Genomic DNA, 26,490 nt, shown 5'->3' with positions numbered 1-26,490 from the left:
TTGTCTCTGTGGGTCGAAAACCCAGATTTTCCAGATTAATAGATGACAGAAAATTGTTGTGGGTGAATTGTTTTTGCAATGTGTGATTGATCTTTTTGATTTAAATTCCGCTGTATATATATATATAGAGAGAGAGAGAGAGAGAGAGAGAGAGAGGGGTTAAAAGTACCAGTGATTTTATTTTTCGGTAATTCTGAATTTATCTGGCTAAATAAATAAGTTGCTGGGAATAAAATTAACTGCCTTGAGAAAATAAATAAGTTGCTGGGAATAAAATTAACTGCCTTGAGAAAATAAATCTGGCTGATATTTGGAAATTTAGCAGATCTACACTCTATGGATTATGATGTGGCATGGTATGATTGCCTCACGTGCATGAAGAATAGTCCAAGAATGGCTAGGGTGTTGGAAAGAGGGGCTCGTTGAGGTCTCACTACATAAAAGTATGTAAAAGCCCCTCATGAGTTGGTTTTATTTGATCTCAAATGCTAAATTTATATAAGTCACAGCATACTAGGTAGGTGATCAACTAGGCTAGATGTAACTACTACATAGGTATATGCATGCTTGGGAATAAAATAAGTGTGCTTTCTATGTGTTACAACCATTAAAATACATTAGCATGACTTCGACATGGTGGTAAAGTGAAAAATCATAGGGGTTCTCTAAGTCATGTGTCTTGATAGATCTGCTCCAAGACCCCTACACATCCACCTCAACTATAAATGATCTCTAAGAGATGGTTAGTATGTACTATGACCCATGAGGGCAGGGACTATCTTCAAATGGGGACTAAGAGGAAGGGCCATGACAAACCACAAGTGTCTAGATAAACCGCCTAGATAAAAAAAAGGACTTTATACGGATCATTAAGCATGGTCTAGTACAATACTTAAATACAATGGTCACAATTTTGGTTGATTGTGATACATAATATGAATCCTCATCATAGCATGATTGATCGTGGAACATTGGTCTCTGACATTATTTCAAAATATGCACTAGGACAACTCAGATACTGGAACAAATCTTGCAAAGAAAACGGGGTACTTTGAACTGAAATTGAAGGGTAACACAACTACTCGATGAAGGAATAACCATAATTTGAAGCCAAAGATCAATTAGACAATGTAAGACATCCTTCCATTGAATGAATGGTGCCACAATACATCACATCTCCAAATCTGATTCCAAGACAAGATTAGAAGGGTCATAATGTGGCAGATCCAATCTGTAATTACAGAAGAAAAATCCACCAAATTTCAAAGTTACAAGAAGGATTAGGGAGGGGTACATCCTCAAATGCTAAACTCTTCTTATTGGAGTAAAACTACCATTTGACAAAGGTTATTCCATCAGCAAAACAGTGGCAATCCTTGCATAAACCCAAGTCATCCATGAAAAAAGAGAACAAGAGGTTGAGAGCCCCTTCATTTCTTCCTCCCAATAAATTTTGAACTAAACTTGGAGGCAATCTGCTCACAAATACAATCATGTTCAACAAATGAGAGGTCTTCTATTATATAGAATTTTAGTTAACCTTTTTTACAATAAATTATTAACAAGTGGATTCTTGATCCACCGTCTCCTAGAATACACATTATAAAAGCCTCTCAATGCTGGTCACTCCACAAGAATAATAAAATATATATGGTCACGGGTTTGAATGACTGCTTGATGCCACTTATCATGCTTATATGCAAAACATGCCTTTGGATAGTTCTTCTTTGACCAAGTACATGGTCTCCTTATCCCACTTCATCATCTTCAAGATAATCACTAATAAACCATTTTCCCTTGAAATAATAATAAAGACCATGGCATGGGTACCCTCGTCAAGATAAGCTAAGGATTCGCTGTCAAGAATATGTTGCACAGAGTTGGCATTACTAATTAAGCATATGCATTGTGTGGTAAGGATGATATAGTTCAACTTGTTTATTGGAAATACCAGAGTGCCAAAATTTTTTGGCCACGGTGTCAAGTTGAATTTCATTCCCTTTTTGTAGTCACTCTCTCATGGAAGGGGCCTCTAACTGGGGACATTTGGATGGTTGGGGATAACTAGAAATTGAATTGGCATTCAGTTTATTTGGTTGGAATTGGATTCCTGTGGAAACACCATTGTAAAGTTACATTCCATGAGAATCCTGAGCCTCTTTAATGAGGGGATTTGAGTTAATTTAAGCAAGAGTTGGCTTTTCTCTTGAGACTTAATCTTACTTTATTTTGCTGTGATGTTGAGTCCTTTCCTGTGGGGGCTTAGGCACATACGTTGACGTTTTAAAATTTTGTAGATCGAGACTTCCCAAGCAATCCTTTTGTCCCTAGTTGTGACTACCTTAAATCCTGATGTACGTATACGTATTGAAGCACTTATAATTAAAAGGAGGCACCAATCTTGCTTAGTTGCTGCTTATGATATTTTTCTTTACGATTTATAGGGTTCTCTTTTGTTTGTGATTTAAAGACTCTTAAAATGCTGGTTTGAAATTGCTTCAATTTCAAGAGTCTTTTCATTTTGTTGTTTTGCATTCAGCAACTGAGCTCTGATTGATCTGTAATTCAAGCAGTTTTTCTGGTCCTTAAGGTGTTAAATCATTCAAATTATCAAATATTGAAATTCTACTAAGCTTTTTGGATGAAATTAAAGGCAAAGATTCTTTAAATACCTTTTTTTCATTGAAAAATATCATTATATACACAAGGACTGTCACGTAAACATAAGTACTATTTTGATGGGCTACTTAGTTTCTAATCAATGGATTCTGTTCTAACAATCTAGATGTTTTTCAATTCAGGCTGCAAATGTGGGATTCTGCCGTATTTTGAAACTGGTATTTTCCTTTCCTTCTAAATTAAACAGTGCTCATTATAATGCTCTCTTTTGTCCATATCCACACAAATAGATTTCCTGATCATATTGTCTTTCTAGTGTAAAGGACTCTCCATTCATAGTGATTATGTACTGATGTCTATTGTTATTGCTTCTTATCTTTCATCATATAAGGCACGACCAGAGGCGGGAAAATTGGCTATTGCAACTGTGGCACTTCTCATTGCATCCACAACAAATATTTTAGTTGTATGTAATTTCTATCTGGGTGAACTCTATGAACAATACAGTGTTAAAGAATGTGTGTAAGATTGACCTGTTGTTTGCAAATGCTCTACATTGGTTACTATAAACCATGTGTAATATTTAATGATTTCAAATGACTGGGATCCAAGTTCGTTGTTTTAGTCATTTTCAACATGGATAGACCTATTAAACGTAAGAATTTTTGCATGAATTGAGTTTAAAATAAAACAGAAATTTAATCTCTTTGACTATAATTTTCGTGGACCTTAACCCTATGAATTTTTAGCATTAGGTCTGTTATGAATTAGAATAACAGTGGTGGAAAGATGTAGTGAAGTGACACATTTTAATTAAAGGACATGACGATTCAACCAATGTGACCAGTCAATCTGTATATATATTGTGTCACAGAGGTCATTGTATATCATATCATTCAATCTATTTTATTCATTATTTTATATTACTTGTCCTTTATGGATTTCTGTCTCTTATCCTTCTTATGTTGGATATTTCTACAATAAATGATTTTGTTCATTTCATTGGTATCAGAGCTACATTGTGATCGAACTTTGAACCAAATTCAAGTATTTTTTTTTATTTTTTAATTTCCCAGTCTCTGAGCAAAACTAGGCCTTTGGCCATACTTTTACCAGATCTTGTTGTTGAAAATGTAGCGAGTAAAGGTCTTTTGGCTTGTGCCTTAGCTAGTGAAGACCTATATTTGTCTTTATCTCGGTACGAGTGCGAGCTCATGACTTAGACTTCAGTTAGGATGAGTTTATTTCCAGTTTACTAGAATAATCATCAAAATGGCATGTGTAGAGTTGGAGCTTCAATTAAGTGGAAGTCTTCATCAGTTTGACTATAGAACGAGGTGGCGGTTACAAGTTTGGTTAGAGCAAGTTAGTCTTCAGTCTTGATTGAAGGAGGAACGAGTTAAGAATCCAAGTGTTGATTGGAGAGAAAAATAGTATCACTCTCAGTTAACTCGTCAAATAGAACTTGAGTTCTAAAATTGAACCGAGCCTTCCTTGCATGATCGAATTTGGTCTATAAAGGGGAGGACGAAGGCACAAGAAATCACAAGTTTTGTACACAAGGTTTGTGAGACAAGACAATTCACAAGGTTGTGAGATTATCCTATTGAAAAGTGTAAATAGGTTAGGTCTTCATAATGACGTGTAATTGTGATTTTAAGTAATTGATGAAAAGAAGAAAAATAAAATTATTATTGTAATGCTTGTCTCATGGGTTTCATGAGCAACGAATTTTATTTTTGTGATGGCTCCCATTGAGAGCCTATAGGATTTGTCATCTAGTCATAATAGTCAATTTGAGTCTATTTCATGTATGAAGGACACTTCTTGGGCATATTACATTTTGTATGAGTCATTAGATAAGTATAAATAACCCTCCAAGACCAAGCAAAGTCTCCTCCTCAAGTCGGCTTCAAGAAGGATAATTATATCTCCATCAAATGACACATCGACCCAGCTTGCAGTCATGTCGGCTTATTATGAGGCTACAACAACTATATATAGGGTAATACATCTCCATTTCAAAACATAATTTCGGTGATGATTTTGGTGAAGCTTTGGAACAGTTAGAAGTGTGAAAGGGTAAAAGGAAAAGCCTCCCAACCAGCGAAGTAACAAGAAGGAAGAGCGAAGTTCTTAAGGACTTTTTGGGTCTGTTTTAAGGGTTGAAAACTCTATACGTTCAAAGGAATTTGTTGCAGCAAGGTCGAGGAGAATTCTGTTGCAGCAGTGGAAGCCGAGGAGAAGTGCAGAGAATTCTATTGCAGTAGTGGAAGCCGAGGAGAAGTGCAGTCCTCCTAGGGAGCCGAAGTGGAAGAAGGGGTAGTCAAGAAGGTCCTGAATTAAGGTCAAGGATTGCGGACCTAATTCAAGAAGGTCGAAGGTTTGAAGCAAGAAGGAAGCCAAGGTTGAAGAAGAAGCCAAGAAGGAGGAAGGAGTAGAAGGTTGATCTTGTGTCTTGGTCTTGGAGTGGCAAATAGGTCAAGGGTCTTGGTCTTGGTATTCGTCAATTGAACTCTCTATAAGAAAAAGAATTTGTTCGTCAAGCAAGAGAGGTTTTGGCTCGGGCTGATAGCCTATGTTTTGTGTCTCTTGTCTCTTTATGTTTTATGCATTGGTAGCTATTTGATGAAGAAGAACAATAATAATCTAAGAAAGAGAAGATCCTAATCTAAGAAAGTAAAAAGCATTCACAAGTAGTTATCATAAGAAGAGAAATCACCTAATACTTGATGCCCTAGATTTCTCAACATATCCTTGATTGTGGAGAGCACAGAGAGCTTGTGTCCTAAGGAATAAAAGATCACAAGTGCGCAAGTATTTAGGAGATTGTGCGCAAAGCTTGTGTCCTAGGGAGTAGGAAGTCACAAATGCGCAAGAGAAAAAAGGAATTGCGCTACAAGATAGGAGCCAAATTCGTGCAAGGAAATAGGGGCAATTTTATGCTAGGATTTAGGGGCCTCATGTATGCTAGGAAATAGGGACCTCGTGCGCAAGGATTTAGGAGGCTTCTAGAGCACAAAGATCAAGGAGAAGAGAGCAGGATTTGCAAGGCAATTCAAGGCTTCAACAGGGGAACAATTATGTGATAGAGGGTCGAGATCAAGCAATTATCAAGGCAGGCTGAGATCAATTGTATCAGTTGAGATTAGTGAGAAGAAACAATACGCTTTGTCAAAGATAGTTTGCTTTGTAATTTTGGCAAATATCTATTCACGGTAACTCAAGCATTTTCACGGTTAAGGTTTTCCCTACAATGTGGATTTAAATATATTCACTCAGAAATGGAGATAGGGCATTCTCAAGCATTTTTACGGTGAAGGTTTTCCCTGCAATGTGGATTTGGATATATTCACTTAGAAGGGAAGATAGGGCATTTGATTTAAAACAACAACATATTTTCTAAGGCAATGGAAATGCATTCAAACATGACAACGGGGCAAGAAATTTCAGGACCTGTGGAAACAAATGATATAGGACAAGTGAAAATTGCCTCGTTAGCCAGTGCAGAGAAATTGGTTTGGGTCAATACGAAACAATTTCGGGCATTTTTAAGCGAAGACTAGCCCGTCTAAAATGGGAGTAGGCAAGGAAAAACAATCTCAAAGGCAAAGTACTCGGGCCCTTCACAATAAACAATATTCAAACAAGTCCCTTTTGCAAGCATGTAGCAACAGTAGGCCCAGAGGAAAAGTCATCAATGATTCTGCCTTTTATAGCCCCACATCCACACCTCTCACTTGGTCATCTGATCTTTATGTGAAAGAATTGTTAAGTGCAAAGAGGAGGTTGGAGGTTTTAGAAGCTAAAGAGTAGGAAAGAGATCATAAAATTCATGTAATAACAATTGAAAATCAGTTTTTAGCAGAAAGCAATAAAGTTTTGAAGGAGAAAGTGGCATTGCTACAGGAAGCTCTCTTGATAGGGAAGACAAAATGGCAACGCATGAAGATGGATGTGAAAAACATGAAGAAATCTGTAGTGGAAAGTAAAGAGGTGGTGAATTCGAAACCATCCCAGGATAAAGGAAAAGTGTTGCCCAAATAGACAACCATGAAGTGAAAGCAAGAGAAGAAAGGAAAGGAGGTTTCACAAAAGTTTCCAAAACTTGGGCTCAAGTTATTAGCAATTCTGCTAGTAGGGAAGAAGAATCAAATATTAGGGCTGACAACATTCAAGATAGAGAAAGCAAGGAAAGGCAAGATAGAGCATCAAACATAATTATTAAAGGGGTGAAAGACTGGGAAAGATGAATGTACTCTTGACCTTGTAAGGGACTTCTTAAAATACAAGCTACTTTGGCAAGGACAAATATGCCAGGCATGGAGGGTGGGTTGTTAATTTTTCATCAATTTGTTCTATGCTGCAACTATTACTTCAACAATATCCAATAGCATCCAATCTAACAATTTCACTTCTTCAATTATCCAATGACAGTAGAGCTATAGTAGATAGAACAACTAGACAAATGCACAACGAAAAGACATGTCGATTGGGCTTTATGAACCTACATGATAGTGTAGCCAACCTTGCCAATTTGCACATGAGTGGGCTTTAATTCAAAAACACACTTCTCCTTGTCCGATTTGAGTGATCTTTAGGTTGATTTTGGTCCTCTCAAAAAGAGGAATTTAATGCAATAATGATCTCCATCAAACGAGTTGTCCAAAATGGAATTTGACCGTAGTTGCATAATTTAACAGTCCCTCTCAACTAGGGAGAATTCCACTTGTCAATATTTGTCTATTGATCATCATGTCATCTTGTCATCATGTACCATCTCTGCTTGACGCTGCTCATCTCATGCTGAACATTCTCGAATCTAAATAAGAAGAAATGCTGCAGGGGAGCTCCAGCTACCACCCTGCCTCTATCATCATCGAGGAGACCCTGCTACCACTTGGAATCATCATCATCATCATCATCATTGGGGAGCCATAACCACCACCCGGATCTAAAGACAATGGGCAAGACCAACCTACCCCAAGCGTAGGGATCACACTCTATCCCAAAGTCCCTAATCATCCATTTTAACCATAAAGAGTCAGATGGTAGAACACATGCATCCACCAACTTGAGTGAGATCCACCTATTGCAAGGGTAGGGATCACACTTTATCCCAAGTCTCTCAACCCATTGGTTAGATGGGAGAGTTTATCACATAGAGTGGGCAGGACGTTAACCGTGGCATACTCTGATTAGGGAAGATCCCAGGTCTCAACATCCTATCGGTTAGCGATTTCTCATCCCTAGGAGCCCTATAGCTCCATTCCACACCCTGGGAGCTCAACCAGGGGGAAGAACACCGCTCAGTGTTTTTGATCCCTTATTTAAAAGGGTCATCTCAATCAGTCCAAGCTGCTCTATGAAGACCAAGAACTTCCCTTCCGGTAAAACCTTGGTGAGGATATCAACTATCTGCTCATCTGTTGAAATGTGGAGGAGTCTCATGGCTCCTCTCTGCACCACGTCTCGGATATAATGATATCTGATCACGATATGACTGGACTTGTCATGAACCACAAGATTCTCTGACAAATAAATCCCACTCTTGTTGTTGCACTAGATGATTGTCGTGTCCAGAACCTGCTCAGATAACTCTCCAAAGAGATTCCTCAACCAAACTGCTTCAAAACTCGCAAGGCTAGCTGCAATATACTCGACCTTAGCAGTGCTAAGGGCTATGAATTTCTGCTTCCTGCTCATCCATGATATCATGGTAGATCCCAAATTAAAACAACATCCGAAAGTACTCTTCTTGTCGACAATATTGCCAACCCAATCTATGTCTGTATATCCATGTAGTCTAACATCTCCAATGACATATCTCAATCCAAGGTTATTAGTCCCATGTAGGTATCTCAATACGTGCTTGGTAGTGACCCAATGTACATGGTGAGGCTCGGTCATAAACTAGCTCAAGGTGTTAACTGCAAAACATATGTCGGGGCGATTATTCACGAGAAACATCAGAGCACCAATCAATTGTCTATAATCAAAAGGGTTTGCTTGGTCTGGTCTAGCGACTTCTCCACACAGTTTCTTGAAATTCATCTCCATAGTTGTAGGCAAGGACTTGCACTCAACCATGCCAAATCTCTCTAGTAGTTTCACAACAATATTTTCCTTGTGAAAGGAAAATCTCGCTTGGCTTTTGCCATACTTCTAGTCCTAAGAAATAGTGCATCAAACCAAGTTCTTTCATCTTGTAACGACCCATCTATAAATATAAAGAACGCAAGAATAATAGCAGGCATACGGTACATACATATGATAGCTACATATGTATGTGTCGCATACACCGCACTAGTATTATATACTAAATTAACTAAGTGTTAAATACCATGACACTTCTTTAAATAGAGGTTCTACCCATTCATCAATATTGCTTAATGTATGGGTAAATCTTAAAAGAGGACTATATAAATTATATATTCCAGATTATTGATAAAAATTATATTAATAAATTAATAAAATAAATTTTTAAAATATATATAAGAAATTAATTAAAAGGGGCTCTAAGTATAAAGTTATGATGTTATATTAAAAAAATATATAATAAAACAATGTGATATATTAAATCATAATGTTTAATGTGATATATTAAATCATAATGTTTATAATGTTTAAATGTGATATATTAAATCATAATGTGATATATCGGATATAGTGTTTATATTAAAAGAATATTTTAATAAAAATATAATATGATTTCAAAAACATAAAAATATACATTCACGACCTTAAAAGATATAAGGGAGGAATGCGTAAGGGAGGAGCGTGTCATCAGCAAGCTGTGCGGTGGGTTGCAGAAGGAAGAGCGGCCACCGCCAAACAACAGGATAAAACCACAGGACAGTGATTTGGGAAAGGGGAGGAAAATTGAAAGGAAGAATATTTGAAGGAGGAGGAACATCATGTACGGGAATCATCCACAGGAAGAGCTTGAGTTGTTCTGAGGTTCTGGGCATGGGGGAACAGTCGGCTTCTGCTAAGAAGCTTACTGGATTGAGCAGCCAGGTTCTGCTCAGTTTGGCTGGGTGGATTCAGCCTTTTGGTAACTATAGCAGTGCAGCTTGAGGCATCTTCAACCGCAGGGCACAGGTAGGTACCCCCGCAGTTCTGTTAGCTGATTTTGTAAGATTTTTAGGAAATTGTATACAGGTTCATGATATAAATCCCTTTACTGTGTTCTCATATGTTTATGGTCTTTACACATCTCGAATTTGGAACCAAGCACGGGGGGCTTTCTTCAATCCATAGAGAGCTTTCTTCAATTAGTGTACATGAGTCTTCCTATCATGAACTTCAAATATTGGAGGTTGTTCTACGTACACTTCTTCTTGCAGCAAACCATGTAGGAAAGCGGTCTTCACATCCATTTGATGGAGAGTTCGTCCTTGACTTGCAGCAAGGGCTGCTATTGAACGAATGGCTGTATATTAGGCCACTAGAGAAAATATATCATCGTAATATTCTTCCTTTTTTTGAGAGAATCCATGGGCTACGAACCTTGCCTTGTATTTTTCGATGCTTCCATCAGCCCCTTCGATCTCGGCACAATATCCCATACGTCATTTTTCATAATAGACTCATATTCTTCGGCCATTACATCCTTCTAGACTTGTTCCTTCACGACTTCTTCAAAGGTACTAGGTTCAACTTGAATCATATTGCTCATAGCCACAACATATGCTTGGTACTTGCATGGCTTCTTGCCTTCCTTGAAAGTTCCACAAGCAACATGTTTCTCAACATCTTGTAGTGTGTCCTTGAGCCAAAGTGGTGTTTTCCTTGTATGGGGATCGCATGGAAGAGGATCCAAGGGGTCCATAGGCTCCTTGGGATAGTCAACGTTGTCCTTCTCGCATTCAAGCATAAAAGGACCTTCTAGAATATCCATATCATCACTCTTGTCTTGAGGAGGAGGAGGCAAAGGGAGGTCCCTTACTTTTCTAAGTGCAACATCTTCAACAAATGTTACATCCCTACTAACTTCAACTTTCCTTTGACCATAAATATATATTCTAAATGCTTTGGAATCTTCACTATATCCAACAAACTTAACTTTCCTTCTTGTAGTTTCTAGCTTTGTTTCTTTTGTCCTTCGGCACATGGAAATACATGCGGGAACCAAAATTTCGTAGATGACCAATATCGGGCTTGACACATGTGAATACTTCCTTAGGAGTCTTGTTGTCCAAAGCTTGATGAGGCAACTTGTTTTGAACATATACCGCTGTGTTTGTTGCTTGAACCCAAAGGAACTTTGACAAATTTTGATCATGGAGCATGGCTCGGGTAGCTTCTACAACGAACCTATTCTTTCTCTTAGCCACTCCATTTTGTTCGGGGGTGTAGGGCATGGTGGTCTCCTTCTTAATTCCTTCCTTCTTGCAAAAGTCTATAAATTCATTTGAGGTGTATTCCTCGCCGTTGTCGGACTTGAAGATTTTATTTCTTTCCTTGTACGATTTTCAACCAAAGCCTTGAACTCTTTGAACATTTCGAATGCCTCATCCTTATGCTTCAAATAATATTTCCATGTCTTCCTTGAGAAATCGTCGATGAAAGTGATGTAATAAAGGTGACCCCCAAGTGAATGCACGGGCATTGGACCACATATATCAGAATGAATAAGGTGGAGGATGTCTTTGGTCTTGTTTTCACTAGAGGGGAATGGTCCCCTTGTCTTCTTTCCACTTGCACACCTAGGGCATCCTCCATCATGTTGAGCTTGAACACTGGGGATCCCGGAGACCAAATTCTTCAATTTTGCAAGTGAATCATAGTGTAGATGGGCCAACCTTTGGTGCCACAACTCGCTTTGGAGATTTGTATTATGGACCATAGCTAGAAGAGGTCTTCCAATGACTCTAAAGAGTCCTTCAAACCTAGTTCCCAATGTGAAGGCATTTCTCATGTAGGATTCAATGGGCCAAGTAAGTACTTTATCTTTAATGAATGCAACCCTCATTCCTTTATCCTCCAAAGCAAATATCAAAACCAAATTCTTCTTCAATCCTGACACATATAATGCATCATGAAGCAAGACAAATTCCCCAGAATTCAAAAGAAATTTGATAGAACCAAAACCATTTATGGGATGAGTGGTATTGTCACCAAGAATAATGTTCAAATTTGTCTCCCTCTCTACCAAATTAGAGAGAAGTTCCATATATCCAGAAAAATGATGAGAGGCCCCACTATCAACCAACTAACTATCCCAAGAATCTGGAGGAGATGCACTAGGTAATGCAGAAATAAGAATATATTCAGATTGATTAGTGGCATTACCTTCATACCCAGAGTTCCTTGACCTCTTTGGAGGATGATGGCTATCTTCATGATCACTGGGGGAGTTTCTTCTTCTTTCATATGACTTATTGTTGTTGAAGTCACTGTTATTGTTGTAGGACCTTGAAGAGTTCCTTCTTGGAGCATCTCTCTTTTTGGGACAATCTTGAGCATAGTGACCCTTTTGATGAGAATTGTAGCACTCAAAATCTCTATCTTGCCTTCTTGAATCCTTGGAATCTCGATTAGATTGAGGTGGTCTTCTAGATTTATATGGCTTTCCCTTTCCTTTCTTTGCATTCTTTTTCTTTCCTTGAGCAACGTAGGCAGAGGGCTCTCTTGCATTTGATCCTTGAATTCTTCCTCTAGATATCATCCTTGATTCTTCTTGAGTGAGCTTTCCAACAAGATCATCAAATAACGGGAAGCTATTGTTGTTACTTATAGTAGTAATGAAGGTTTCCCAAATGGGAGGGAGGCCTTTGAGAGTTACAATCACAAATTCCCTGTTAGGTGTGGTTTCCCCAATTCTTTACAATTGATCTCTAAGACGAGATATTATCATAATATATCACTGCACAGATTCTCCATTGTTCATCTTTGTATCTTTGAGTTGATCTTTAAAAGAGATGATTTCATTCAAATTGTTGACTTCATACATGCCGACTATCTTGTCATACATGTCCTTAGACCTTCTTAAATTTCCAACATAAGAAAGTAGATTATCTTGTAAACCATCAACTATAATTTGCTTTGCTTTTAACTCACCTTTCTTATGCTTTTTTTGGCAACAACAGAAGCATTTTTGAGAGGCTCAGGTACCCTTCCTTGAATGAAGTCTAAAACATCATTGTTCCCAGCTATGATCCCCAACCTGACTTTCCATGCAACAAATTTAGATGAACCACCCAACTTCTCATGCTCCTTGAAGAAAGAGGAAGACATTTTTACCAAAAGATTTTTCCTTTTTTCAGTCAGCTGCTTGAAAGATGGATGCTCTTGTTCTATGTCTCTTGGGCTTGTCTTCAACTCGGCTTTGATACCATGTTAATTTTCAATCAATTTGTTCTATGCTGCAACTATTACTTCAACAATATCTAATAGCATCCATTCTAACAATTTCACTCTTCAATTATCCAATGACAATAGAGCAATAGCAGATAGAACAATTAGACAAATACACAATGAAAGACAACCAAGAGACAAGAGATGAAAATTTGGTTAATGACCAGGGAAAAACCCCACTAGGGGGAAACCCTTGCAAATCTTCTTTATTAGATTGCCTTCAAATGTTCAACAGAGAGAGTACATCATCCAATATCAATTTCAATATGCAATATTCAATCATCTATCCAAAATAGAGATGAAAGAGAGAGAGTCTGTTGAATTTCCACGATCTTGGGTCTAGGTTAGAATCTTAGAATCTTTGACACAACCAAACCAAGAATCTCAACAAGAACTACTTTGCACAGTGGAAAATATAAAGCAGTAAATGACATATGCACAAGTATACACAATTTTTAAAAAATATTGTATAGTAATGTACAACCCAACCTTCGTTATATTAAACCAATATGAATACTACAACAGTCTATGGAATATAAGATACACTGATAATCTTCGCTGCAACTTCTATGTCTTATCTTGTCTTACCGGTCCTTCGCTTTCGTACTGCTCTCTAGCTACCCCTTAGTCCTTCAAAGGACAACACATAGAGACTCCAGGAGGTTTGCCACCTAACACTGCTGCAAGTCACTTCTGTTGCATGTACACGGGCTGATCCAATCTGCTCTGTAGGCTGGCCAATCCCTGAGCTCCAATCCACCAATCTAGTAGTCAATTTTGTCCATCAAAGTGCTGCACATTAGGCACCAAACTTCATCAAACCTTCAACTCTCTTCGTTGCTTCAAGATTGCTTTTCTAGGGCTACTTTGGGTAGCCAACACGTTGTCCTATACTAGACCAATGGAACCCACCACTTCACTGTAGAATTTGCTCCTATGAAGGCTCCCGATCACCAAATCAAGCCTTCAACTTGGCTCCCACATGCTGCAATAGAAACTGATCCAAAACTGGTCCAATCTATGACCCAATACAAGACAAAATGTAGCTCTGAGTCTTTTGTACTCTTGCTGTTATAACTGTGACTGGTTAGGGCATCATAGCATGTTGCAACAACCCTTAACCAAGCACCCAAACAATCCTTATTCACTGCGGCTTACCCTTGGAAGACTCCTCTCCACCAACGCTGTTGATCTGGGCATGAGCCAACCCCAAAACTGCCCTACGCGGCCCTGTTTTAGGTTGGTAAGTCCTGCGGCCTACCCACAATAGCCTTCTAGGGTTGCGACTGCCTCTTCCAAGGGTCTGTCCACCCTTAACACCTTCAGACTTAACTAGGAATCTGTCCTCTATCACTCGGTCCTCCTGCACAACAAATTCGGATCCAAACAACCTAGAGAAATGCCTTAACTGCCATCTCCTCACTGGTCTGCCCTCATTGATTGCCTCCCAAAACAAAATTCATTTCTCCTCCAACGAGCTCTTTCTTATGCTTGTGTTGCACAAATGGATGTGAGAAATGACTCTCCATCACTTTCTTTTTATACACATAAGAACGGCTTCTCAAAACGTCCAACAAGGACTTGTCCAACTGTCAAGAGGCTTACTAAACTTAAGCCGACCTTAACTCATTTGGTGCAAACCCACTCAACTTCAAAAATTCATATCTCCATTTCTACAACTTTGAATCGGGTGATCTTCGTTGCGTCGGATTCGTCTCGACGAGAGCTATCATCCTCATCCATCACACGTCGAAATGTGCCCATGGTTTTGGCCCAAATCATGATGGGTGTAAAACCCCAACCTTGGGTTCCAAGCCCACAAGTGACTCTTGTGGCGCTTTCTCCTCTAAACCATGAACCCCAGGGCTTGGAGTACCTCCCAAGCTATTCAAAAATCAACACTTCTAAGACTAGGAAGTAACTCATCATCACTACTCGCAACACTCACCCAACTCTTGGCACTCACCATTGCAACAATCCTTGAAGCATGAACTACGCCTCTCTCAGAAGTGTCGCTTTCACTGGAAGCATCCTGCTTCTTCTTCTTCTCACGTGTCACTTTCCAATCCCTCCGTGATTCCTTCTTGCCAGATGTGGAAGCACCCTTGCTCCCCATTGACCACGCGCTCTTCTTGGGGTGCAAAGTCTCACTCTGAATCTGCAAGCTCCCGCTAGAATTCGACTCCCTCTGAGCCTCTGGAACCTTGACCTTCTTCTCGGGAACCTGTAAGTGCTCCTCTGAAGCCTGCACCTACACATACTCACCTGCTTTTTCTCATGATCCATAGGCTTTCCCGTCAGCCTATATAGACCATTCACTCTAACTCCAAGCACAATCCCATTGGAGCTAGAGCCTCTAGGCTTGAGTCTTGCCTTTCCATCCTGGAACAAGACCTCAAACCCGTTCTTCTCGATCATTGAGACAAATATCACGCTATATCTGGGTTTTGGTACAAACAGAGTATCCTGGACCCACATCACACGTCCTGTCTCCATTCTGAATGGCATAACTCCTGATCCTCGGATCTCCTTTTGACTCTTATCGCCCAACACCATGTGCAACTTTGAGTCCCTTTCAACTAGAGTCTCAAAAACCTCCTGTGACCTTGTCATATGTTTTGTCGCACCACTGTCCACGTACCATCCATCCTCATCGATAATACCCTGTGAGAAATGAGAGATCATAGCAAAGTCCTCCTCCAATCTCCTGGTGAGAGAATCTATCTTAGCAGAAGTGGAAACACCGACGACCTTCTTCCCTTTCTTCTTCTCATCAAAGTCAAATGATAGGTCAAAGTGCTTGGTCAACACCCTGCAACTGCTTTGAAATTCAACTTGCAATAACTCTGTAATTTGGCCCAGAAAAACAATCCCTTGTCCTTCACACGTGTGAGAAAATCCTTTCTTCTTTGAGTTGTACGAACCAACAGGAAGAGGAGAGATAAGATATGTGAGTGATGATCAATTGCTAAATGAGAATGAAGGTCACTTGTATTTATATGAATCGATGAGGGTGAAAAGACATGTCGATTGGGCTTTTATGAGCCTACATGATAGTGTAGGCGACCTTGCCAATTTGCACATGAGTAGGCTTTAATTCAAAAACACACTTCTCCTTGTCCGATTTGAGTGATCTTTAGGTCAATTTTGGTCCTCTCGAAAAGAGAAATTTAATGCAATAATGATCTCCATCAAATGTGCTGTCCAAAATGGAATTTGATTCTAGTTGCATAATTTAACATGGGTAAGATTAGCGGTGAGAGGGCTAGGCTCATAAAAGTCATCATGCCTAGCATGTGTGATAAACATATCATTCTAAGTAGGAAGTAGCTCTTGAGGGGTTCTCTCTTTTTTCTAGAAGAAGATTTAACCATAAGATAGCAAGAGGAAAGGAGGGAGGAAATGTCAAAGTTTAGGGCAGCAAGGGACGAGGGCAAGAGAGCATGGATCTATAAAGTTAGAGTTGTGATAACGCATTTTGGGCCCCATTCCAAAATAAAGTAGCAAGATAGTAACAAAGAAGAGACAACAAATTCTTTAGTAGGAAACCATGCAACAAGGTCAATATGGGAAGTAGGGACAAAGACTCAACTTTGAGTCTTGTATGTCAAAACAAATAACAATCAGTCATACCCAAGTTTCCTTAAGTTTAGTTTGTTGGAACTGCAAATGTTACCCATGGAAATGAAGACCTGGGTTAGGGCATATTGCGGAAGATAGAGACATGATTTGTCTCATAGGAACACATGAGCATGAAGGGTTCAAGACACCTTTGTTTGAAGGGCATTGGAAGATGGCCTTGTGGAACAAGGCAACAGGGAATGGCAAAGGACACGGGGGTATCATGGTTTTAGTGAGGGAAAAAGGTCATTTCATTCAGTTAGAAAAAAAGATTCAAATAAACAATTCATTTGGTTTAAAATATCAGAAGATGGAAATCACATTAGAATTACAACATGCTATTTTGTGTCGCAAGTTAAACTTACAAAAGGAGAGGGCTTGACCACAAAGATCCCTTTTCAACCTTAAAAGTAGATATTGCAACATATTCTCAGCTAGGTGAAGTCCATGTAGTGGGTGATTTCAATGCTAGGACCGCAAGTGAGCAAGCTAGCATTCTTTTTTGTAAAGAAGATTGCGACCCTATCTGGTTTACAGAAGAGATTAATCATCAGTGGGAAAAAATTTCAGAGGACAAGGGCTGGAATCTCTTTGGTGAACAATTTCTTACTCTATGTGGGGCTTTCAATTTAGTCATCTGTAATGGTTTGACTAGATGGGCAAAGTCTAGTAATTTCACTTGCACTACTTACAATGGAGGAAGTGTAGTAGTTTATGTAATCTTCTCGCATGGTTTGTGTGAGAAAATGGAGGGAGTTTTGATTGGTGAACAACTTTGGGATTTAAAGTCAGATCACAAGGCAATCTATTTAAGTTTCTTTTGGACTGGAAAAAAGCAGTTAGGGTCGAAAACTCAGTGTTCAAAAAAAATATCCCAAAGGGCAGAATTCTTTTGACTCCAAAAAACCATAATACCTTCAAAATAACACTAGAGAGGCTCTTCGAGAATGAGAAAATTCCAATCCATGGCCTTCATAGTCATGAATTGACACGTTTAATTGAAAGCACACTTGCAGAGTGCAAAAGAGAAAAAAATCAGAAGTCTCAAACAAATTGTTTTCCGGTTAATGCTTGATTTGATGAGGAATGCAAAAGCTCAAGGGGAATGTTGAAAGAGTCAAACAAGGATAACATAAACCTCAATGCTTACAAGCAGATATTAAGAAATAAAAAGGCTGCTTTCATGGTTGCAAGGAGAGAAGAACTAATCTTCCTTGGGAAAAATAACCCTAAATTATTTTGGAAGGAGCTCCAACCGAGAAAGACGCAAATTGAAAATAGTATTACAACTTCTAAATGGTTCGACTATGCAAGACAACTTTATGAGTAGGATCCCAAGGTTTATCCTCCTCCCTTGGTCAACGTTGATACTAAGCTCTTCACGGTGCAAGAAGTAGAGATGGGTATCAAGAAGTTGAGTGTTGGAAAAGAAAAAGATGTAGCTGAACTCCAAGTAGAGTATCTAAAGGGGGGCTTAAAAATTGTTGCACCTCACATTACAAAAAATTTCAACAACATCATACAACAGGTGTTCCCCACAGATTGGACAACTAGTTTGGCAATACCTCTTTTCAAGATTGGTGGCATCAATAATCCCTGCAATTATAGGACCATAATGATAAAACCCTTGTTTGCAAAGTTATTTGGAAGCATGCTAGAAAATAAAGTCAGTAAGTGGGCAGAAGAAAGAGATAAATGTGCTAAAGCGCTAGTAGGTTTTAGGCCTAAACATTCCACAGTTGACCATGGTATAGCCTTAAGGCACATCATTGAAAAAGTTCGGGAGAAAAAGGAAGAAGCCTTTTGTTGCTTTGTTGATTTCAGAAAAGCCTTTGACATGGTCCCTAGGGATAAGCTTTGGCACAAAATGGAGGAACTTGGGGTTCCTAGGCATCTTAGAGCAGCTGTGCATAGGTTGTATGAAGAGGTGAAAGTCAAAATTAGAACTTCAACATGCATCTTTGAAAGTTTTAGAAGTGATATTGGGGTCAAGCAAGGTTGCCCATTGTCTCCCAACCTTTTTGGTTTATATATTGACAAAATTGAAGTGTGGCTAAATTCGCAAGGGGGTGATGGTGTCCATTTGGGCAAGTTTGTTATAGGGCTTCTTTTGTATGCGGTTGACCTTATTTTGATTTCTAAATCTGCTCTTGGTTTGCAAGAGTACTTAATTTCCCTTTAACATTTCTGTAGAAGGGTGGGGATGCAAGTCAATATTAGCAAAACGAAACTAGTGCTTTTCTCTAACAAAAGAAAACATAACCAACATAAATTCTACTATGAAGGTAGCACTGTGGAAGAAGTTGCAGATTACAAATACCTCATAATTGACTTCAACAAAAATCTAAGTTGGAACGACTGTAGAATGAAAAGAACTTTGGGGGGTTGGAAAGCATTTTATGCTTTTCAAAATACGTGTAGAGAGGCAGAGTTATGGGACTGGAAGGCCACTCAAACTCTTTTTGGGCTTTTAGTGATTCTCCACAGTTGTGAACTGTGGGCTAGCAGTACATCTGACATGCAGTGGGAACAAATTGAGAAAATTCAAAAGCACTTGATTACAAACAAGTTCAAATTTAAAAGTGCAGTTCCTTATGATATCTTGTTAAGTGAAATGGGGGTTGCTTGTATTGAAGCAATCGCTATAGTGCGAGCCATAATATATTTAAAAAAAATTGGGCAAATGGAAGAAGGCAGATGACCTAAGGTTGTCTTTAATGACATATTGTGCAAAAGAAAGAAGACTTGGATGCAGAAAAATAACAATTGGTTTAATAAATGGGGTTTTTTTTGAACATGTGTCCCACAAAAGATAGAGATAAAAACTTTTGTCATGGATAAGTTTTGTAAGCGTACTTGGGATAAGGAGATAGGGAGAAAGAAAAAGTACTATTTTGAAGAGTTTAATCCCACTCTTAATCATCAACAAAAAGCGTATGTAGGGGCCAATATTTGTTGTAGAGCCAAAATTCTTATTGCTCAGTTAAGGACTAGTTCTCATCAACTCCGTTGTGAAATAGGGCATTGGAAAAGTCCAAAAGTGGCGTGGGAAGAAAGAATATGTATTTTTTGCTCGTTTGGAAAAGTGGAAACAAAGAGACATTTCATTTTAGAATGTGAGGCCTTCAAAGATAGAAGGGAAAGTTATGTAGCTATTCTAGTAGCTAGCTCTTAGGATAATTTATACAGCGAGGGGTTTGTCGAGAAGCTGAGAGTGTTTATTGTGAGGCTTCATAGGGAAAGGGCTGAATATAGGAATTAGATGGCGAAGCAATTTGTCCCATAGGCTATCTTTAGCCTTGTGGACGTCAAAAATAATTTCTTTCTTTCTTTCAAGAACAACCAATAAAATACCTCAACCAAGGAAGCCGATTTTCCCTGTTGGGTTTCCTGAATAAATAAGCGTGTCAATTTGTGTGATGTGTTTTTTTTATCTCTGGTGTTTTTATTCCGTTGCTTATAAATTGTTAAGAGACTTTGTATCTTGGTGAAAGTAAATTAGTTTTTAGTTTTCAGTTGTTTTTTTTTCCAGTTATTCATCTAAGTAGTTGCAGAGTTTCATGGAATTTTAACACTTGTCTAGCCAACCTTTGGCCACAAACTTAGCAGAGTTTCTTTGATCTTTGTTTTTGACCACCAATGGCTTTTGTCTATTTCAAAAGAAATAAAAGAGTACTTCGCTACTAAATATGATTGCTAAGAGACAAGTCAATTTCAAAAGGGGAATAAAAAATTTAGAAAAAATAAATTCTCATCTTGAGAATCATAGTCAAAGCTTGATCACATAGATTAATAAGTTCAAATGTGAAAAGAAGTTGCAACAAGAAATGTTGAAGTAACTTACTGGCAAAGAACTAGTGATTGTGAAGAAACAATGACTGACCCCACTGAGATAGAGAAGTCATCAGATGTAAAAACCTAGATAGGAAGGAACTAATATAGAACCAACTGAAATCTTATCAACTAATAATCCAAGAAAAATATCAGTTATCATAAATAAGATGACCCATATGGAGTTTGGCCCTAGTTGCCAATTTTAACATGAAAAAACAAGGACCAATAATATGTATGTACCTTTGACATGCAGGCCTTAGAACTTCTGCGCCTAGAAAAGAAACAAACTGCTAAAAGTAACAGTTTCTTGATCTCTCAATTTCTGATGAAATTGTTTTTCTAGCAATCTTTAATCACTTTGAAGACTTGGATGCATCTATAATGGAACTAGCCTGATGGAATCTAGCTAAAGTTTAATTTTTAACCCTCCAGTTGCACAAACAAATCTGGCGGTTCACAGGTTAAGACCCACAATTGTTTGGGGAAATTCCACTTGGATGGAGAGATTAAAATAATTAATATTTTTAATGAGACCCTAAGTCTAAACTTTGGAAAATTAAAATATTAATGTGTATTAATATAATATGGATGAAAAGGTTATAAATACCGAGGATGAAGCCAAATCTAATCTTAATCGTTGATTAGGGACTTAATCTCGGCCGTTGAATCGTCAACATGAAAAGTATAAGAGGAGGCTTGAGGGTCAGTTGGAGACACACCAAGTTGATCAGTCAGTTCGATTTTCTGGGGCAAGGTTTGTTGAGGAAATCGAACAAGTGATCTGTTGCAGCGAGGGGCAGTTCGGTAGGAGGCTGAGAATACATAGCAAAGAGGCAATGAAAGTGCCGGAGAGACAACGCAGAAGCACCCTGGGCTGACGCAGAGGCTTAGAGGGCCAACACAGAGGCCGCAGTAGGCCGAGAAGCTGACGCAGGCAGACACAGAGGCTAGCAGAGCTGACGCTGGGTTGAAGGAGCTGCGCTGTGGTGTTTTTGTGGGGCAGACTGAGAGATGAGAGGAAGACGCAGAGCCGTAGAGGGTGACGTAGTCCTTAGAGGGTGACACAGTTTCGATAGTTAGCTTGGAGCAGCTTTTGCTGTCCAGTTAAGGAACAATCGAAGTCAATGTAGGGCCAATCATCTGGTTGCTGAATTAGCCAGAATATCTGTCTACGAAGCAAGGTACTTCTGCCAAAGAAAACTCTGAAGGGTGAGCCATTTCTGGCACCCTAGTTGTATTCATAAAACTGCATAATAATAAAACCCTCATATCTGCTACACCGGTTTTCCTGCATTGGGTTTTTCCGGGGACGATTGTCCAAAAATAATGTTGTCCCTTGTGTTGTATCAATTTATTTTAGTTGCTGATCTGTATATTTGTGAAGGCTTCTATTGTGTTTATTTCGATGTTTATATGGTTAAATAACTTGTTAATGTAAAGAACAAGTAGGAGATAATAAACCAGAAATAACAGTAGGGATTTCTGAGGTGTTAAATTCAGAAATTTTCACATTGTATTAGAGGGATTACAGAACATAGGAGGACTGAAGACACTAGCAGGAGAAATCTGAAAAATTTGCAGCAGAAGCAACTGTCTCGAGAGACAATGCTGTTCCAGAGCTGAAGCAGCAAGAGGAGAGGTGACGCAGAGGCTCACGCAGAGCTTGCGTCAGCATTTTGAGCTAGGAGAGGGGCCAACTCAGAGGCAAAGAGGGGCATATCAGACCTACGTAGTGCCCAATCATCTTTCTCAGCCAAGAAGGATTGATGATGTGGCCAGGTGGAGCAGATTTAGCCCAAGCTGTGATTGCGCAGAGCTTGAAGGGCTCAAATTCCTCAATTGCCGAGGCTAAGGGAGCTGTGTAGATTGTTATTTGAGGAGTTGGTGGGACATTGTTTCTGTCTGTGCAGAACATTGTCTAAGGAGACGAAACCAAGGTAGAGGGAAGCACTACCTCGACGGATTTTTAGCTAAGAAATACAGATATGAGTTGCAGTGACAAAGGAGGATTGGAGAGGAGTTATTCGACATTTGGCAAAAGGGTTTCCAGGAGGGAAGTCGAGAGTCAGAGGGAGTCTGGAAGAGGAGCAGAGATGGCACTGAATGGATTGAGGGATCAAGACAGATTGGACAGGGCTTCCAATTTTGTCGTCTGGAAGGCCAGGATCCTGGCAATCTTAGATAAACATCACATCAAGGACTATGCCTTGAAAATCGTAGCTCTCTCAGTTGACCCAACTACTAATGAGAAGTATGCGGAGGCCGAGGCAAAGGCGAAATGCATGATCCTAGATGGGGTCAAAGATCATGTCATACCACATATTGCTGAGAAGAACACAACAAGGGAGATGTGGGAGGCCCTGACCACCTTATACCAGGGCTTTTCCGTGCAGTGGAAGATGCTACTGGAGAATCAACTGAGGTCATATCAGATGCAGAAAGGAGAGGAGATAGATCACTTCCTCCTCAGGTTGTAAGGAATTCACGACCAACTTACTTCCGTGGGGTCTACACCAGATCTAGAGTTTATGGTCAGGACTGTTCTGTATGCAGTCTCTGAGGATTGGGAGACGTTTGCCCAAAGCATCTTGGGCAGAGCGACCCTTCCTAGTTGGGAGGAGATGTGGGTAGCTCTTCGACAGGAAGAGATCAGGAGGTTGACCAAGGCGTGGAGTAGTGCTAAGGGAGTTTGAGTCAAGAAAGAGGAGGAAGAGGATGCGACTCTAGCATCTGTAGGACAACAGGGGGTTTGGAGGAGGAAGAAGAAGGACATCTCCAAGGTTAAGTGCTTCAACTGTCGGGAGTTGGGACATTATTCATCTCAGTGCCCCAGGAAGAAAGGCAAGGGAGAAGCTTCCAATTCAAAGGCAGCTCCAACTAAGGCAGAGAAAGAGGTTGAGATAGATGACAATTGTGCCATGAGTGCTCATGCGCCTCTAGAGAAGAGGTGGGAGACATCGAGTTGTAGTCAGGAGGACTGCATACTAGGGGCAGGATCCTTGAGTTGTCCAAACTCTTGGATCACATTTGGCTACAGGAGCCCTTGACGATAGTAGCATGATGACAGGGGTCGGGTGGAGCAAAGTGTGGTGGAGCGGCAAGGTAGTGCTAGAGTGCAAAAGTCTGTAGTAGCGCAGTAGAGGTTGCAGTAGTGTGAGAGGCACATAGGTGTTTGTAGTAGCGTAGTGGCATCAGAGAGAGCATGGGTTAGCAGCAGAGACAACTTTAGCATCACGAGGCTACCCGACTGACCGAGATGTCGATGGTTGGGAGAAGTCGGTTACTTCTCGGTAACTGAGTCGTAGTGCAACAGTTAGCAGTGGCAGTGCTATGGGTGATGCAACATGTTGAGAGGGAGCTGCAGTACAGATGTAGGAGTGGCAGTATCATGGGTAATAGTACAGGAAGTAGCAGTGCAGAGGATGTGAGGTAGGAGGCCAAGCATCAACACAAGTACCGATGTGGAGGATTAGTGTGATGTTTCTATGGTGAAGCATTACTAGAGTACATTCCTCGCTAAGAGGGAGTGTTTATTTTTGGTAGCATCGGATGTGCTCTAGCCATGAAAATTGGTGGAGAGGCTAAGGCACATGAGATCTCCAAGACCTAGAAATCGTTTGGGGAATTTCCACCTGGATGGAGAGATATTAAAATAATTAACATTTTTAACGAGACCCTAAGTCTAAACTTAGGAAAATTAAAATAATAATGTGTATTAATATAATATGGGTGAGAAAGTTCTAAATAACGTGGATCAAGCCAAATCTAATCTTAGTTGTTGATTAGGGACTTAATCTCTGTCGTTGAATCGTCAACTAGGAAAAGTATAAGAGGAGGCTTGAGGGTCAGTTGGAGACACACCAAGTTGAATAGTCAGTTCGATTTTCTGGGGCAAGGTTTGCTGAGGAAATCGAACAAGTGATCTGTTGCAGCGAGGGGCAGTTTCGTAGGAGGCCGAGAATACATAGCAGAGAGGCAGAGAAAGTGTTGGAGAGACAACGCAGAAGCAGCTTGGGCTGACACAGAGGCTTAGAGGGCCAGCATAGAGACCGCATGAGGTCGAGAAGGTGACGCAGGCAGACATAGAGGCTAGCAGAGATGACACTGGGCTGAAGGCGCTGTGCTGTGGTGGGGCAGACTGAGAGCTGAGAGGCAGACACAGAGCTGTAGAGGGTGACGCAGTCCTTGGAGGGTGACACAGTTTTGGAAGTTAGCTTGGAGCAGCTTTCGCTGTCCAGCTAAGGAACAATCGAAGTCACTGTAGGGCCAATCATCCGGTTGCTGATCTGTATATTTGTGAAGGCTGCTATTGTGTTTATTTCGATGTTTATATGATTAAATAACTTGTTAATGTAAATAACAAGCAGGAGATAATAAACCAGAAATGGCAGTAGGGATTTCTGTGTTAAATTCAGGATTTTCCACACAAATGAGACCTCTACTGTCTTGATTAAGCCATTAATAATGGACATAAGCATGCTGGTCTAAGATCAGACCCAAACATGCCCTCCAAGACTAGCTCACAACACATAATTGCTGCTAATCTCCAAAGGGTTGATCTCTTACGCATTCTGTTGATCTTAGGAAAGCTTCCAAGATAGAAAAATGATTTTTGACTATTTTGAAGCATGGAAAATGATCTTGCATTTCAGGCATTAACACAATGAACTTTTGATATCATACAATGGGAAAAAAGCATCCCTAAGCAGAAAGCTTTGCTTTGGATGAGTGTGTCGCATAGTGTCTCCTAGTGTACAATAATTGTACATGGAATATCTTAAAATTTGCTCACTGCTTCTCCTTGGATCATGGGGGTGATGTGCAAGGGTGCACATATTTGGACATGATACAAATATGCAACGGAAAGGAAATTAATATTCAAGCATGAGTACATAAACAACAATGTACTCATCACTCGTCATGCTGTTTTCATAGACGTTCAACATTAGGGATTTGAGCACTAGCTTTATTATGCTTTGGAACATATATATCCTCACAATAAATGAAAGTTTATTGAATAATTGGATGTGCTAACCACTTTTATGGCAAGATGTCTTGGATTGTGGACTATTTGGAACATATGATATTTAATTATTTTGTTGGTTTCAATTTATAGTGTGTGCTTATTAATTTTTGCTGTCTTTATTTTTATTAAGTTATAGAATATTGTAATCCATTTGTTGGTTGTTTGCACTCTCATTGTGAACTAAGATAAATTCCTAAGTTTATGGATATGAAAATATGCATTTTAAATTACATTCTTAGCTTTAGCACTCACTTTTTTGAATTTTCCTTGAGAAGGGTCTCTACAAAAGAAAATCTTTCAGGTACTAAATTTTTTACTTGCTTTTTCAATTGTAGCCAAAATATGGCGGCAAGATTATTGATATTGTCAGCAGAGATTTGAGAACGGAAGAAGACAAAGCAGCTGCTTTTAATACCATCAAAAACACTATTGTGGAAATTCTTCTTATAATCTTAATTGGGTATGAGAAAGTTGCATCGCCATTTTCTTTATTTATCATTCTCAAGCTTGTGATGTTATTTGTGCTTCCTTCTCAATAGAAGTAATGGAAATCACCACCTTTGATGACATCTTTCTTTTTGGTTGGTTGCAAATATGGTATATTTAATAGAATTTTTCCTATGTGAGGGTTAACAATTTTAATATATATTATATTAGTTTATATACATGTTAGGTATAATGTCCTATATTTTCCCTGATATTTCTGATAAGTTTCATTGTAGACCCTCAACGATATATTCCATGAAACGATATTTGCAACATTGATGAGAACATGTCTGAAAATGGCAACAAGTAGTGTGCCTTAATTGGTGGGTTCATGCATGAAAATTTGAAAGAGTCTGTAAATTATGGCAAGCAGTGCCCCCTCCCTATCAAATCTGCATGCAGCTGAGAATAACTCCAAGCAAGGCACACTATCCCAATGAAATATCATAGCTTGAATATCACATGAAGATAACCCAAAAAACGTGACAAGGGAGGATATAAAACAGCCTGTTATATCCTTGGAGATCTAATGACCAAAGGGG

General features: G+C 39.4%; 1 protein-coding gene across 1 annotated transcript in view; it reads left to right on the top strand.

Moving 5' to 3' along the window:
- Nucleotides 1–26,490, top strand: part of ABCB27 (transporter associated with antigen processing protein 2) — a 231,003-nt gene that overhangs the window by 80,775 nt on the left and 123,738 nt on the right. Inside the window, exons 3-5 of the mRNA XM_089426388.1 lie at nt 2,802–2,837; nt 3,011–3,085; nt 25,798–25,922. Of these exons, the coding sequence (XP_089282514.1) occupies nt 2,802–2,837; nt 3,011–3,085; nt 25,798–25,922 (236 nt within the window). The remainder of the gene's footprint in view (nt 1–2,801; nt 2,838–3,010; nt 3,086–25,797; nt 25,923–26,490) is intronic.

Source organism: Pinus tabuliformis, chromosome 6 (assembly GCF_031772625.1).
Source record: "Pinus tabuliformis cultivar Carrire ecotype Pingquan chromosome 6, CPIR1, whole genome shotgun sequence".
Taxonomy (NCBI): domain Eukaryota; kingdom Viridiplantae; phylum Streptophyta; class Pinopsida; order Pinales; family Pinaceae; genus Pinus; species Pinus tabuliformis.
This window is presented reverse-complemented; position numbering and strand designations above follow the sequence as displayed.